We start from the raw sequence: 17,500 nt of genomic DNA on the forward strand, positions 1-17,500 counted from the left end.
TTGGAGAATTTTAACCTCAAAAACATTTTTCAGATTCTTTAATCTGCGGATTTTTCTTCCTTACAAGTTATCTCGTGGGGATCCGGGTTAGAATAGGTCCTCAGTACCCAGGCCCGTAGGCAGGATTTTTCAAGGGGGGGGGGTTACATAGACTCGCAACGCGAGTCTATCACCTCACACCGCGAGGTGCCACTACGGCAGGGGGTCTGGGGTATTTGGTGCAAAATCCTGCAATCTAGCAATTTCCTGGCACTTAATTTGAATTTTGGAATCATGCCTTTTTTACTATGAATTTTCATGATTTTCATAAAAAATCCCGACTTTAATAGTCACAATTCAAACAAAATGCCGACTTTAATAGTGCTTAGTAGTTTTCAAGGGGGGGGGGGGGGTTTCGTACGAACCCCCCCTGGCTACGGGTGTGGTACCCCCTTGCTTGTCATAAGAGGCAACTAAATGGGGCGGTCCTTCGGATAAGACTGCAAAAACCGAGGTCCCGTGTCACAGCAGGTGTGAACTCCCTGCTCAAAGGCGTTAAAGCGCCGGGCATATACCTAAATTTTGCAGTCCTTCACCGGCAGTGGTGATGTCTCATATGAGTGAAAGATTCTCGAGAGGGACGTTAACCAATATTCAATCACACAATCGTGTTAATGATGTATCACATCTTAGGACTGCAGATTTTTGTTCCTTTACAAGTTATTAGCTCTGCCTTACAGTGACTCTGTTTTGTATAATTTCACAGATGACAAATAACCCAACAGCCGTGTTAAATGGCGGAGGTCAGATGCCAGTAGGTGGAGCAGAGGAAACAAGTATAGTTTTGATTTTTTGGTTGCTGGGTGTGGTCTAATTGCTACGAAAGCCTATTAGTATCATATAAAAAAAAATAATAATTCACCTTCCACTATCTCGTAATTACCAGAAAATTTTCTCGAAATTACGAGAAAAGGTATCTAATACTATCTTTCGAATTGTGAAAAAAAGGTTTTGAGAGAGAATATTAGTGAGAACATGTCCCCACACCACTTGTCCTCGCTAATCTAATATTTTGTATCTACATCTTTCACTGTGCTGTGGATCATGTTTATGGGGACGTCATTGTGAGGATAGGATTTTATCCTCATAGTGTACTTTCTGTCCTCAGATGGTTAAAAATTGTCCTATCTTTACAGGTTTTATCATTCTCTCTCTCTCTCTCTCTCTCTCTCTCTCTCTCACCCGCGCGCGTGCGGTGTATTCAATATCTTGAGTAACCAGTACAAATTGATTTGATCATTAAAAATATGCGATGACATAAATCAATAAAAAGAAAGAAGAAAAAAAAGAAGAAAAACATTGCATACATTTCCAAACTTCTATCAGTAAGTCTCATTCATACTCAGATGTTTGGAATGTTGCTACATGTACATTTGATAATGGTGAGGGATTGTGTGTCGGTACATATTGTAGAAGGGGTCATATAACAATTCTATCTATACAGGTTTCACACCTCCAGTTTATAACCCTTGGAATTGGAGATCAAACCTCCGTAATAAAACAAGAATAAACACCTGTCGATCTGACAATTTTTGGTTTAAAAAAAAACAACAACAACAAAATAGACGTATAAATAATCCGGCTAAATAATTATTGTATTACCCGATGAAAGAAACAAAACCCATAAAAAATGTACGTAAATGTACACTATCCGTAACTAAGTTATGCGACACCGGACGACAATTATGTACCGTCACACACCCTATAAATAAGATATTTCGATTTGCTGATCAAGCAGCATAGATAGAAATAGTAACATGTTGACCCCCCCCCCCCCCCCCCCCCCAAACAATTGAGCATTAAAGATAATCCCAAAATTGCAAAATAATGTTTCGATAAAATTCTTCACATCGCACATTTTCCCCGTTTACCAAATCAAACGCTTCCCAGACTTTTCATAAGTTGTGCAACTCAGCTTTATGTACATATATTTGCTCGTAATTTCACGATAATTATCTCGTAATAACGACATAATGGAATGTGAGTTTTTTTAACACGATACTATATGGCTTTCGTAAATTACAGGTGTTTGATTTACTTCACAATCGTTTTACATTTTTACTTAGGTGGATACAAAGGTTCTGGTCTAGGTTTCCTGGTGGAGATATTTTGTGGAATTTTAAGTGGATCAGCCTATGGACCAAGTATCAGAAGGTGGAAAAATACCACAACAGTAGCAAATCTGGTACAGTAACCCCCCCCCCCTTAAAAAAAAAAAGATGCCAAAGAAACTTAAGGCGGAATAACACATGACCATAATGACTGATTTGCTTTTAAACATAAACGGAAAATTAAGTATCAGTAATCTATTTCTTATCCTTTCAAATGATTAGCTCAGTGTGATGGTAGGGCTGTAGATTAAGAGGTCGGAGTCTAGCATAGGTTTTAATTTTCTTCTCAAGTGACTTTCTACAAAATTCGCATTTCTTCACTGAAGAGGGTAAAGTTGTAAATATGTTCAGTGTTTAGATATTAGTACTAGTGTACATAGTATCCTCCACTTTTCATCCATAAAAGTTTTCTCCAGCGTATTATTCCTCCTTAACATTTTACTAAATTGTTAATGACTTGAATCAGAATTAATGTGTGTAATAAAGATATCGCAAGGCCGATTGAATGACTATATAGAATGACCAATATGACATGAACAATATTTCATTGTCAAATTTCCAGACAACCCGTTCCTTCTTCAGGACAATGGGATATTTACATATCAGACGGTAGAGTATAGTGCAAGTGTCACCGAGAGTATAAATAAGTACCGGGGGGTATAGATAATGACCCCTCATTGCAACTGGAAACCATCATGGGTAGACCTAGGTCCAATAGTGAAGTAGTCAATTAAAACTTTACGTTTACATCGAGAACGTAATCCTGTTCAACGGGTCCATCTCATTGAATTAGGATGTAAAGCTTTACCGGGTACTCAATTGATTTGCGATGGGGGCTAAAAAAATCATTACATGGGGTTTTACCGGTGAATAAACTCGCGGACCGCTGAACATTCAAACTCATCGTCTTGACTTGAGTGTTACTGCGGATAAAAATGCCAATGGCGAACATTGTAGAAAAGTCACGAGAACATAGACAAGCGTAAGGAAATCGTAGTAATGGAGTAGAAGTACAATCTGCAGCGAACGTAACTACTAAAACTGTGACGTGTGGTGTACGCCGTATTCAACAATTTCCTAGAAATCAACAAACAATTAAAAGTAAGCATTGATTACTGAGATGGAAACATCAATTGAGAGACGTATTATTAATAAAAATAATATAATAAAAAATACACTTATATAGCGCCTTATCTAAAAATACTCTAAAGGCTGTACAACATACTAAAATTTACAATTGATAATTAGAAGAAAAACCATAGAATACACAACGAATAATCCTTACACTGATTATTCCGAGATTTAGGCCCTTCGTTTGGAGGTGTGTACATGTATCTGTATTATTTCATCAAAATTCGATCGTCAATACGGACCCCCATCATGCATTGACCCGTAGCCCACTGAACTTTATGCTTTTACTTGAATACCCCCCCACCATAGTATATTTCAATTCTTACAGATTACCCCCCCCCCCCATTTTACATCAACAACATTGAAGAAGAAAAACTATTCAAGGATGGAATCAATGTTGTAAATACCCCCCCCCCCCCCAAAGGAAAATAAAATTCTGCCTGCAAATGAAAATCGTTGAAGATGGAATACATACCAGAGGCTTTAAAAGTCAAAGGAGAGAAACTTATAGAGCCAGAACATAGGACATAAAATACAGGACCGGATGATGTAGATGAAAGGCGAAGATAACGCACAGTGATCAATCTCATAACTCCTATAAGCAATACAAAATAGATAGTTGGGCAAACACGGACCCCTGAATATACCAGAGGTGGGATCAGGTGCCTAGGAGCAGTAAGCATCCTCTGTCGAAAGTTCACACCCGCCGACCCATGAACCCTATACATGTATCTTGATTAGGTAAACGGAGTTATCCATAGTCAAAATCAGTGTACCAAGAACGGTCTAATAATCGGTATGAAACACGTCAGACAGCATTTGACCCAATGATAGGTTGTATTGTCAATTAACTAGATGTTATAACGACCATAGAATTTGTAAAATGCTGACTTTAAACCGAGACTGTTGAAACTCCTGCATCATCAATTTGTTTGCTAGTAGCGTGCCTTGATTTAAAAACTGATCATACGCAGAACAAGCTCATGCGTATTGAACAGTTGTGAGATACAAGCACCACATGCAGATGATAATGAAATATTGCTACATGAATATGGGAAGTTGATGATGGAGAAGCAGAAATCATCCCGTTAGTCATAAAGTTGATCTGTCAGTTTTCCGCTAATATTTAATTTTAATAAAATATCTAAGTATGAAGCAGAAGTGGACGACTCAGAGGTGTCATTCAGAGTGAATACTGGTATCTGATCATGACCCGAGATCAGCAGATTTTAAGAGGATCTATTCAAATGAAAATCTGGAGAACGAGGCCAGACGTGAAGTATTTTGTTCATCCTCTAGCTCGTTGGAAACGATGCGAGAATAGTGCAGCAGTAGAACGACAATATTACATGAAGAATGACTATGAAGAAGGTCTTATTGACAATCTAAAAAGACTGTGCCTTGTTTAATGTTAATATATTCTTGTAAATATTATCTTGTTCAAAATAAAATAAGTAAAAAAAAATCACATTTCTTAATTTAGTGCAAAAGAAAGTGTCTTTTCAAATAATTTGGTGGTCCTGAAAAGGACCGTGAGTCTTTTAAAAGGGACCCATCCTTACTTTTCTTTTGTGTATTAATGGTGAAATACAAACACTGTGCTTTCATTAATAATTCTAATTCTGCGTTGAACTGCAACACCCACGTCCACTGATCTTTGATAAAAAAGTGGAGGAACTAACACTATACAAAAGCACAGCCCACAGCATTCATGATGTCTTTGTCTTTATAATAAACCTTTTGTTGTTTTTTAGTTCATTACATAGTTGGGAGCAATTATGTCTTTTTGAATTCTGTTTTCTATAAGTTTATTGGGATATCCTTGTTTAAAATGTACGTAGGAAAAATGATTATTATTTTAAATATATATATATATATTTAAAAAACCCTTTCGACTGATATCAATTTAAAGTTGTGCTTTTTAAAAATAGGGCCAATGCTTTATTGCTGTAGAACCGAATTCTTTCATGCCTGGATTTGAAGAACGGATGTCTGATCTGATGGATATATGTCGTAGTCTAGAACCGGTAGGTATTGGTCTAGAACCGGTAGGTATTAGTCCAGAACCGGTAGGTATTAGTCTAGAACCGGTAGGTATTAGTCTAGAACCGGTAGGTATTAGTCCAGAACCGGTAGATATTAATCTAGAACCGGTAGGTATTAGTCCAGAACCGGTAGGTATTAGTCCAGAACCGGTAGATACATGTATTAGTCTAGAACCGGTAGGTATTGGTCCATAACCGGTAGGTATTAGTCCAGAACCGGTGAGTCTCAGTCTAGAACCAGTGAGTCTCAGTCTAGTTCTGGTGAGTCTCAGTCTGGAATCGGTAGGTATTAGTCCAGAACCGTTAGGTACATGTATTAGTCTAGAAACGGTAGGTATTAGTCCAGAAATGGTAAGTATTAGTCTAGAACCGTTAGGTACATGTATTAGTCCAGAAACGGTAGGTATTAGTCTAGAACCGGTAGGTATAGAACCAGTAGGTATTAGCCTAGAACCGGTAGGTATAGAACCAGTAGGTATTAGCCTAGAACCGGTAGGTATAGAACCAGTAGGTATTAGCCTAGAACCGGTAGGTATAGAACCAGTAGGTATTAGCCTAGAACCAGTAGGTATTAGTCTAGAACCGGTAGGTATTAGTCCAGAACCGGTAGGTATTAGTCTAGAACCAGTAGGTATAGAACCAGTAGGTATTAGCCTAGAACCGGTAGGTATAGAACCAGTAGGTATTAGCCTAGAACCAGTAGGTATTAGTCTAGAACCGGTAGGTATTAGTCCAGAACCAGTAGGTATTAGCCTAGAACTGGTAAGTTTCAGTCTAGAACTAGTTTATTTCTATTTCATAAAAATAACATTTTAACTGGAAATGAGATATTGCATTAATTTTTATGCTGTGTACTCCAAGTGATTGTAAGATAATAAGAGAAAAACTTTTACGAGGTTCCAAAAAGGGCTGTTATCATACATAGACCTTTGAATCATATGCATTGTACAGTCTACTCCACTTATACTAAAGTCACTTATATTGAACTATCTGTTATATGGAAGTAAAAATACCAAGCAACACCATTTTTATAGATTAACTTTGGCTATATTGAACTTTGTATATAATGAGAAATCAGGTTGGTCTCCGTTTTATCCGGAGTAGACATATTTGTTTTCGATTGCAGGCAGAAAAAGACAAAGAAGTGTTAGTAGCTGGTGACCCTGAGAGACTCCACATGACGATGTGTGACGATAGCGGGGGGATTCCTTATCATCCTAACCAGATTCAGTACGCGGTAAGGCTCCACAGTGGAGGAAGCAGTAAATTTTAAAGTATCGCAGCCCTTTATTGAGGAAAGCATTAGAGGGAATAACACTTCAGAGAAAACTGATTTGAATGGAAAGTAGAGAATATATATATGGATTTCCCATGGTTTGTATCTTTGGTGATGGACCTCCGTGGCCGAGTGATTAGAGCATCACGCTCAAAATCACGCGGCCTCTCACCTCTGTCGGCGCGGGTTCGAATCCCGCTCGCGCCGGTAAGTGAGAAAGTTTCCCAGCTTACTTTCAGAAGGTCGGTGGTCTCTTCCCAGGTGCATTGTATCTGGGTTCTGTCTTCCACCAATAAAACCTGGGCGCCACCAGATAACTGAAAAATTGTTGAGTGTGGCGGAAAACATCAATCAATCAATCCAACAGTCTGTTGGAATTCCCATGGGCTTGAACTGTGCTTCTTTGTTAGCTGACCTGTTTCTATATTCATATGAAGCAGAATTTATTCAAAAACTTCTACGCGAGAAAAAAATTCTCTTGCTGTGGCCTTCAATTCGACATTTAGATATATATCGACGATGTCTTGTCTATTAACAATAATAACTTTCATTCATATGTCGATTCGATATATCCCTGTGAGCTCAAAATAAAAGACACCACATATTCGTCCACTTCTGCTTCATACTTAGATATCACACCCGTAGCCAGGGGGGGTTCGTGGGGTTCGTACGAACCCCCCTTGAAAACTACTAAGCACTATTAAAGTCGGCATTTTGTTTGAATTGTGACTATTAAAATCGGGATTTTTTATGAAAATCATGAAAATTCATAGTAAAAAAGGCATGATTCCAAAATTCAAATTAAGTGCCAGGAAATTGCTAGAGTGCAGGATTTTGCACCAAATACCCCAGACCCCCTGCCGTAGTGGCACCTCGCGGTGCGAGGTGATAGACTCGCGTTGCGAGTCTATGTACCCCCCCCCCCCCCCTTGAAAAATCCTGCCTACGGGCCTGGATATCTTATTGAAAGTAGACATTAATGGCAAACTGACAACTCAACTGTATGACAAACGGGATGATTTCAGCTTCTCCATCGTCAACTTCCCATATTTATGTAGCAATATTCCATTATCACTTGTATATGATGTTTATATTTCTCAACTGATTCGATACGCTAGAGTTTGTTCTGCGTATAGTCAGTTTTTAAATCGAGGCAAGCTACTGACAAAGAAGTTGATGGTACAGGGATTTCAACAGTCTCGATTTCAGTCAGCATTTCGCAAATTCTATGGTCGTTATAACGATCTAGTTGGTCAATACAACCTATCATTGGGTCAAATGCTGTCTGACGTGTTTCATACCGATTGTTAGACCGTTCTTGGCACACTGGTTTTGACTACGGATAACTCCGTTTTCCTGATCAGGATATAGGGCTCACGGTGGGTGTGACTGGTCGACAGGGGATGCTTACTCCTCCTACTAGGCACCTGTTGTCCAGGGATCCGTGTTTGTGCAACTATCTATTTTATATTGCTTATAGGAGTCATGAGATTGAGCTACTTCTCATCTTGTGATAACTACACGTACAACCAATGTTCAGGTTACATGCTAACACGCAGTATTCAATTTGTCGGCATAACATTCCACGTTATTGACACAATAGAAGTGAAAAGTCATTCAATGCCTGAATAAAAGCAAGACCAGCCTTCCAAAACTATGAACTCATTTGATACCGGAATACCATCCTATCCAGTGGCGGATTTAGAGGGGAGGGGGACAGGCACCACTTTTTCGCCTTACAGGCATATATCGATGAAAACTCCTTGGCACCCAAAATGAATGAATATTGTGGCGAATACTTGACTTTCACACACACCCCTTTTTAAAAAAAATCCTGGATCCGCCACTGCTATCACTTGTGATAATGTAACAGATGTTTCATCTTTTTACAGGTCGACTTGGCAAAGACACTGAATGTGAAGCCCATGGTAACAAATCCACGGACGTGATATTTTTATAATCCACAATGTGTATTATCATGATACATGTACAGTACATCATATTTTTATATGTAAATCAGTGGAGAATATCAGTTATTATACAGTACAACACATTTATAAGAAATTCATCCTTAATATTGCGAAGCGACACATTTATTCCCCCATGGAAGATTTTGCCACGAGATATCGATATACAAAATATAGTGCACCCCTGCTGATGGGATGTACATTCTTGAAGACGTTTCCCTATCAGGGGCGGATCCAGGAATTGCGATAAGGAGGGAGGGCGCAACGTTTTAAGGCAGGGGGTCGCCTTGAAGCCACAAGTGGGTCCAGGGCAAAGCCCTGGTGGGGGCCCAGCTCCTGGATTTTATAGGGCTAGAAACATGTCTCATATGCAGTCATTTTTACTATTTTCCGTCATTTTTGATTAAGGTGAAATTAATAAAATGACGCAAATTTTTAGGGTTTTGGGAAAAAATGCAAGTTCTCCCAATAAAAGTAATTCAATAAATAAAAAGATTTTGTTATTTCTCCGTGAATGGAAGAAATTATTGCTTCTTCTATCGTTTACATTCTTCTAAACAATAAACCACGATTTACCTTAAAGAACTAGGTACGGTTGCAATGGTAATAACGCCTAAATTTTCAAGTTGTTTACTTGAAATAAATACTAGCACAATTACAAACTAGATGCCAAGTGTGAACAATAAATCCATAAACAGAACCTTGAAAAGCGTTGCTAAGCAACTTACGTAATAGATATTTCCACCATATTTACCGGAAATTCACAATTTGGGGGCAAATTTTACCATAAAAATAAAAAATATATGCAGGCCGCAGCCCTCGAGCAAAACAAAAATTGTAGGGGGGGGGGCTTAAATCCGCCACTGCGGATATGAATTCTTATTTAAAACTTAGATCCCCATATATGACCCCAATGGTTATAATGTTTGCATATAAATATAACTAATCATGCCCCTACTGGTCTTGGCAAGATTTTTCCTATATATTTCCATACTACAATTTGAAGAAACCTGAATCTGCACTACTTAAGGATGCTTGCACACCAATATGACTTAATCATGGCCCCATTGATCTTCATATAATTTTCCCTTGCATGTAAATCTTTGATCTCCAATTGTGGCCCAGTGACTTCCAAAAAGATTTAATTGAATTTTCCCCCCCTATACATGTATATCTACATAAAACTTTATCCCGTAATGTGGTTCCACTCTACCCCCAGGGCCATGATTTGAACAAACTAGTTTCTACTGTGTGTCAGTTATCTACAACTTTTCTGGCCCAGTGGTTCTAAAGAAGAATTAATTATAATCCCCTTCAAAGGGGGCATGACCCTTCATTTGAACAAAAATGCATCCCCTTTACCCAAGGATGATTTGTGCAAAGTTTGATTGAGATTGGCCCAACAGTTCTGGATGTGAAAAGTTGACAACAGATGCTGGACACTCATGTGAGCTAAAAAGCTATGCATGGATAGATACAGTATATATTTCTAGCTTTAACTTCATGGTTGTGCATTAGTGAAAATGCAGTGGAACAGACCAGAATTTGAACCCTGAATCTCAAAATAAGTGTCCCAGAAGACCCATAACCAGGATCTTTATATCCAAGCAACATCTTTTATAAGTAAATTCTGAAGGCTGATATGCAACAAAGAAGAAAATAAAACAGACCATACTGGAATCAAGCCAGGGTGCCCCGAATCTCTAGTCAGGTAGGGAGACACAAACTGAATACTAAATAAGCACCACTTAGAATTTGGTACATGTATATTGTTTTGGATTCACCGCTTGACAAGATCATGAACTTGTGGTGAAAGCCCTCCATGAAATCTGTCCAATCAAAACCTGCACCCTAACTCTCCTTTCAGTCCTGTTTAGACTGCTAGGGAATGAGATCTCAACAGTCCTATAGAATTTTGAATACCAGTACATGTACATACATCTGTATTGATCCTAAGCTAAAGATAGACAGTGGGGTTTTCCCAGTGTATAAATAGTGACAATAGTGCAGGTACACATATTTTATTTGTATGGATCAACAGGTCTTTCTTGCATACACTATTTTTCTTTTAACAGAATACACAATATTAATGCAAAGGTGAGACAAATCAATCGGCCGTGTAAACACATGTATTGCAAATCAAATAAACTTCTACATTTCAAATGTACAAAACGAATTAATAAAAACAAAAGAATGCAGTATACACAGACTAAGTGTGACATTCAGGCTGTATTCCCCAAACACGAGAATCATGTACCAATTTTCTTCGCATACAAGTGAATCTGACACTTTATGACATATTAGCTTTAATTACAACACTGTCATTGACTCGGACATCAAATATCATCCGTCTTGCACATGTAGCATAGTGTGCTCTCACTACACTGAGAGTCTGTCAAAGTTAAACTCAGTTTGCCGACACAGACTCGGTTATGCCCCCGTGACTATATTTAGCAGGCTGATTGTTTATGGTACTTTAATCACTCATGTCCATATCCACACTCTGTAGGTTTGTGTCGTCTGCCGGTCGCGGAGGAGCAGATGGACGGTCATCATCGTCCTCGCTGCTGTAATCCTCTTCGATCTGCTTCTCCTCCTCATCGTAATTGCGGACCACTTTGGTTTCTTTAGAGGATTTTTCCTCCCGGTCCCTGTCTCTGTGCTTTTTCTTTTTCTCCTCTCTGTCACGACTTCTGTCTCTGCGTTTCTCTTTCTTTGGCCTGGAAAGCAATAAAGAATATCAAAAACATTGGAATTTCAACGAATATTCTTGTGTAATTTGATGTCATTAAGATTTGAATATAAAAAAAAAAAGTTTTTGACTATTTGATGAAATTAGGTTCATCATAAAATCCCTGTTGCTTTTTTTCTTCAAATAACTTGGGATTTATCCCTCTTTTCTAATTAGATGCCATATTCATAAAAATCCAAGATTATAAATGTGCCTTTTGCATGACAGGCCTCCTAGTCTAGTGATTTCCAGTGTAATTTTATAAACACTAAGTAGTTTACATATGTGTTTGTGAAAGTTTCTATAGTAGGTCAGACTCCAAAGTTAAGGTCACAAAATATGGGGTACCAAAAGAAAGGTCTTGTCTCAAGGAATACACATGATCTTGAAAGCCCTACCACCAATTCAATTAAAAGTTATGGCAAGGTTAAGTTTTCACAGACAAACCAACTAAAAGATATACCAAAAACTATATGCCTCAGAATCTCCAATTATGGGGCATAGAAATGAAATGAAATGAAAATATAGATGTACACTGATAATTGATCTTCTTTAAAATATTCTGTGGTGAACTGAAACACCAGCCCTTCTCTCCCAAAGAAACAAAATCTCCAAGTTGAGCTATTATGGTAACATCTTTGGCACAGAAATCAAATTTACCTGTGGCGAGATCCACTCCTGGACCTGGAGCGCTTTCTGGATCGACTTCGACTGTGTCTGGATCGTTTACTGGCTTTCCGTCTGAAACATGCAAGTACAATCTCATTTATATGCTGATAACAATATAAAATGGGTAAAACAGGTCCATGGGCTTTAATGGTCACACATGGGTCTTAAGTTTTAGTAAATGTCTTCATATGTTACATCATTACTAAAAATGCAGTTTCTATGCTTTATAAGATGCATTGAATTTCCAATGAGCAATATAGCCCCACCCTGGGCCTGAATACCTGACATATAGCCCACCCTGGGCCTGAATACCTGACCAGTGGCCACAGATTTCATAGAGGCTTTCATGCTCATTATAACACTAATGCAGTTTATGAGCTGTAGATTCAGTTATAAAGATTTTCCTAGATTTCAAGCACTTCACTAAATGACCATTTTAAAAGGCCTACCTAGAGACCCTGGGACCATTTGGTAGAGGCCTCCATCCCTATTCTATCTATACACTCAGTTTGTTGCCTACATGTAGATGTTTATGACTAGAGAAGAAAATTAAAGGTTGTATTATTTCTTCATGATTTGACCACATCCCTCAGACCCCAAAGACGCAAGAACTTAAAATTCAAAATTTGTGTTCTTAAAAAAAAAAAAAAAGAGGTGAAAATTGGTTGTTGAAAAGTTTATGAATGACACAGAGCAGGTGACGATGAATAGGAACAGATAGCAATAGGTCAAATAAGTGACTGGTGACAAAAAGATTAATTCCTCTGGGAAGGGAAAATATCAGTCATTTGGATTGGAAATGGCACCAAGACCTACAACAAATTGTGCTGATGTTCAATCAGCTGAGTTACTGGGATAATCCTGCACACAGTACTATATTATTGATGGTTTCTACTGTAAGAACTTCACAGACACTTTAATTAATTGTGATTTTTTGGAGGGGGGGTGTTAATCATGTAAAAAGTAACCATACAGATACAATATATTAATGTAACTGCGTGTAAGTACCCTTTGCTTCTGCTGCGTGACTTTCTGCTGCGGCCATTCCTTCTAGCTGGACTTCTGGAGAAACGCTTTAGAGTTCTTGACCTACGTTTTGGTGTTCGAGATCGACGTCGTGGACTTTTTGACCTTCGCCTTGGACTTCGTGGACTCTTGGACCTACGTCGAGGACTTTTTGACCTTCGCCGTGGACTTCGTGGACTTTTTGACCTTCGTCGTGGACTTCGCGGAGTTTTGGATCTTCGTCGTGGACTTCGTGGACTTTTAGACCTTCGCCGTGGACTCTTAGATTTTCGCCGTGGACTTCGAGAAACTCGACGTATCGGGCTTCTCTTTGGACTTCGTGACTTGCGCCTTGGACTTGCAGATGGTTTGCGTTTCGGACTCTCAGATCTCTTAGGACTTCTCGATTGGCTTCTTGCTTCACTCGGTGACCTGATCAATAAATCCAATTCTATGAATATTATGATACAACAACATCAATACAACTGATAAAAAGATGTCAAGTTTCAACATCAAAAATGAATCAGGCATGTAGCTTTAAAACTAACTGTAAATACTCCCATTATTTATTCTTTGACACAACTGCCTGCTGTCTACTAATTTGAAAACAATTTATGCGTCCCAGAAAATCTCGTTAACATATTTGTTTCTGTACACTCCGAGGTTGATAAAATTGACAGAATGCCTCTATCCTTCTCAATCTTCTGGTTTCAATCTGATTATTATCAGGTCCTTAAATCTACTCACAACTACATCAGGTTGACATCAAAATCAAAAAAACAAATTGTTTCTCTTAAAACACGCTCCACGACCATAAAATGAAAATACACTCAAGTCAAAATTTAGAAACTTTTTGTATCTTGACTTGTTAAAACCACACAAATGATTTAATGAAATTAAAATTGAATCCCAACATGAATTTCATGGATAATTTGACACAAGTCTATTCTCAGTTTATGTTCATAGAGCCAGATCTTCAAATCGGTATATGGAAAGAAAACTAAAGGTGTTGTTAAGGATGATGTTGTCATGGTTACCTTTTTTCTGGTTTTGATGATTCCTCAAGAACATCAGTGACACTATTTAAATAAAAAATCAAACTTACTGACCAATTGTGCCATAGGATGCTTGCTTTCACTGCATTTAGTGACTTTATGGTTACAGAAAATGGACAAATCCAAAACTCCTGGATTAAACATGTAGATTTACACCGATGCAGTATGTTTCTGTTTAACAGTTAAGTTATTCACTAGGAGACATCTATTTCAATATCGATCTCTTAGCATCTCTATTCATAAACGTAAATTCTTTTAGATTTATTTCTATCATTTCATATAAAGCTTGATTAACAATAATTTGCATTTCTACATATATATATATAATTGAATTTTCATTTGCAATATGATGAAATGAACTACGTGATTTATAGAAAATATCAATATCCATAATTTTAGATAAACAGTTGTGATTTAAAATAGAAAATATCAATATCCATAATTTTAGATAAACAGTTATCTTTTTTTTCTTTCATTAACATCATTATTTTGATTACATCGTCACCTCATTTTATGTCACGTGACAGATATCTTTGTCAAGAAAGTGTTTAAAACTGACAAGAGACTTTGCTGTATCTACAATAGATTTTAATAAAGTATGAATATTACTGAGATTTTACATCTAGAAAATCAATAAGATCAAAAAAGATTAAAAGAAGTCCTAATCTTTAAAATGTCAGTTAATTAGTATATATAGTTGTCTTGTGCAATATTGAAAGAGACATGGAAAAGAAAGTCTTTATTCAGATCAAGCTAAGTATTACAAAAATACGAAACTGTGGTTTGTTTTCACAATGCAATGTACAGGGAGGACATTTTGGAAGTCTATAGAAACAGAGCTATTTCAAATCTGAATTGTCTATGTTAGATTAGTTGTATCAGGCAGAGAAAACAGAGGTGTGAAGACAAGACACTGCAAGCATACAGATATATATAGAGCTGTAAAACACAAGAATTACAAACTAGCTGTCACAAATTACCTTTCTGCAACCGATTTCTCACATATGGAAGGTGGACTGAGAAACAGAAAACAGCTAGTTAGAGAAGCACTCTCACAATCGTGGTGTGTGTACAGTTGTGTGTATACAATGATGGTATCTTAGTTATAAAAGTACTCTCACAATTGTGGTGTGCGTACGTATACAATGTTGTAAGGGGCAAAATCAAAAGTTCAATGGCTGACAAAAAACTAAATTCACATAATTTTCATCAAGACCCCCTTCCACTCCCCTTTAAAACTAAATGCGCTAAATACGATGAATGTTGAAACAATCGACTAAGAAGTAAATATACACGATTATATAAGTAACACTCTGTATATCTTTTCTACTGTTTCTTCACAAATGAAAGTGAACATTAAAGCTATTAAATGTTCATTAAACTGTAATATTATTGTCTTTTCTTTTTCCACTAAAGTGTAATCGATGTTGGATGACAGAAACTTACGGGAGATTTTTTCCCCCTACCCCTAACTATTTGAATTTAGATTTTTATCCGACATCGATCTTTTGATCTCACCCCTAATCTGTGTTATTAAAACACTTGCACAATTGTGTGGTGTGTATGTATATAATGATGTAATCCTAGTTATAAAAACACTTGCACAATCGTGTGGTGTGTACATATACAACACCACAATCAGATAACAAGCACTTTAACAATTGTGTGGTGTGTGCAATATGTAAAAAACCTTGAAAACCTATGACTTTTTTAGAACATATATCGCCAATCCAATTTTTTTTCCCAACCGAGCATTTTCACTTCTAGAATTCATATACTGTTCATGCAAGTTCTCAGTGACTGAAATAAATTACTAAAGCCATTTAAAGGGGCATAGCCACAATTTGAGATAAAAATTTTCATTTTCACTCACAATACATTATACAGTAAAACTCGAATATAGCGAAATTACGGCTATAGCGAAGAGAAAACGATTTCCCAGGCAAATTCTTTATATATTCTATATAAAAATCTGCATCTATAACGAACACGAATATAGCGAATTTACGGATATAACGAAGTAGACTCCTATTCCCCTTGAATTAAATATGAACGTAAAAATCACGTTTTATAATGAATTTCTTTTTTCATTTTAAACTCGTGATTTTTAAAAATCGCTTTCCATTGCAATAAAGGATCCACACTTGTTACGAAATTTCTGTTTGTATTTTTTCAAAAAAGGTTGTTCACGCAAAACAATACTTACACATACGTTTAGCAAGTATATTGTTGGTATTGTTTACTATTCTCATTAATCAAATTTGAAATTTGATTGCATTTATTTTATCGTACACACCTTTATTTATGTAAAGCAACAAGTAAATGACAACCGTAATATACTGTTTGTACATGTATGTATTGCGCATAGTTTTGTTGACATTTTTCTCTCGACATGTTCTTGCGTGACTTAATAATCCATCAAGATAAATTATGTGTATATTTTTTGTATAAAAATATTTCTTCTCGAAAATATATAGGCTTAATTTCTCTTAGAGACAATACAAATGCAAGTATATCGATTGCCGCTTTCTTATACAAATGATATACATGTAGAACAAATCAGTTTTATAACGAATTCGTTATATTTGAATTAAGAATTCGCTATAAACGTATAGCGAATTACGCTTATAGCGAATTTTTATAGAGTGTCCGCAGAAATTCGCTATATCAGAGTTTTACTGTATTGAGTATTCCCAACAGTCAACTAAACTCTGAATGTCTGTTGTCAATTAATATGCACTTTACGAATATCCCAATTCTGTGTTATGTCAAAACAAATTTTTTTTTTTTATCTAGTTTAAAATGTTCAGATAAAATGACCATGTGATCATCAGAGCAAGTGTCACCCACATGTATATAGTGGGTACACAACACCATGGCATTACTTGCAGTTCCACATGAATGACGACGCTGGTTATTAGTTTAAACATTAACTTACAACACTATCAGCTGATAATGTGTATTTAACAGTCAGGAGCATAACACAAAAACACATTATTTGAAAAATAACACACACAAGTTATTTCAAAACACATATATTTTTTTAAAAAAAAAAATAACGCATCATTTTTTTTGGCGATCTTTTGTATTTGTATGTTCAGATAAAATGACCATGTGATCATCAGAGCAAGTGTCACCCACATGTATATAGTGGGTACACAACACCATGGCATTACTTGCAGTTCCACATGAATGACGACGCTGGTTATTAGTTTAAACATTAACTTACAACACTATCAGCTGATAATGTGTATTTAACAGTCAAGAGCATAACACAAAAACACATTATTTGAAAAATAACACACACAAGTTATTTCAAAACACATATATTTTTTTTTTAAAAAAAATAACGCATCATTTTTTTTGGCGATCTTTTGTATTTCCTGCCAATATATATCGCATTCTGGGATTCCAGATATATAAAAAACACAAAGTACACAGACGCCAATAAACATTTTCGGCTGAAGACGT

At 36.8% G+C, this 17,500-nt stretch overlaps 2 protein-coding genes across 25 annotated transcripts in view; one reads left to right on the top strand and one right to left on the bottom strand.

The window, feature by feature from the left end:
* The window catches only part of LOC125668613 (uncharacterized oxidoreductase YjmC-like), an 18,453-nt gene extending 9,391 nt beyond the window's left edge, over nucleotides 1–9,062 (top strand). Inside the window, exons 7-11 of the mRNA XM_048902907.2 lie at nucleotides 746–815; nucleotides 2,106–2,224; nucleotides 5,213–5,308; nucleotides 6,453–6,563; nucleotides 8,495–9,062. Coding sequence (XP_048758864.2) covers nucleotides 746–815; nucleotides 2,106–2,224; nucleotides 5,213–5,308; nucleotides 6,453–6,563; nucleotides 8,495–8,551 — 453 coding nt within the window. The 3' untranslated portion in view covers nucleotides 8,552–9,062. The remainder of the gene's footprint in view (nucleotides 1–745; nucleotides 816–2,105; nucleotides 2,225–5,212; nucleotides 5,309–6,452; nucleotides 6,564–8,494) is intronic.
* Nucleotides 9,063–10,574: 1,512 nt separating this feature from the next.
* The window catches only part of LOC125668614 (serine/arginine-rich splicing factor 11-like), a 28,725-nt gene continuing 21,799 nt past the window's right edge, over nucleotides 10,575–17,500 (bottom strand). For 12 of the 24 annotated variants that reach the window (XM_048902909.2, XM_048902923.2, XM_048902922.2 and 9 more), the window contains 5 exons: nucleotides 15,010–15,045; nucleotides 14,012–14,053; nucleotides 12,978–13,406; nucleotides 11,961–12,041; nucleotides 10,575–11,289 (listed from right to left, as the gene is read on the bottom strand). In XM_048902909.2, coding sequence (XP_048758866.2) covers nucleotides 11,046–11,289; nucleotides 11,961–12,041; nucleotides 12,978–13,406; nucleotides 14,012–14,053; nucleotides 15,010–15,045 — 832 coding nt within the window. In that variant the 3' untranslated portion in view covers nucleotides 10,575–11,045. The remainder of the gene's footprint in view (nucleotides 11,290–11,960; nucleotides 12,042–12,977; nucleotides 13,407–14,011; nucleotides 14,054–15,009; nucleotides 15,046–17,500) is intronic. The other 12 variants (XM_056164339.1, XM_056164338.1, XM_056164335.1 and 9 more) reach the window with 2 other exon arrangements.

Source organism: Ostrea edulis, chromosome 4, assembly GCF_947568905.1.
Source record: "Ostrea edulis chromosome 4, xbOstEdul1.1, whole genome shotgun sequence".
Classification (NCBI taxonomy): Eukaryota; Metazoa; Mollusca; class Bivalvia; order Ostreida; family Ostreidae; genus Ostrea; species Ostrea edulis.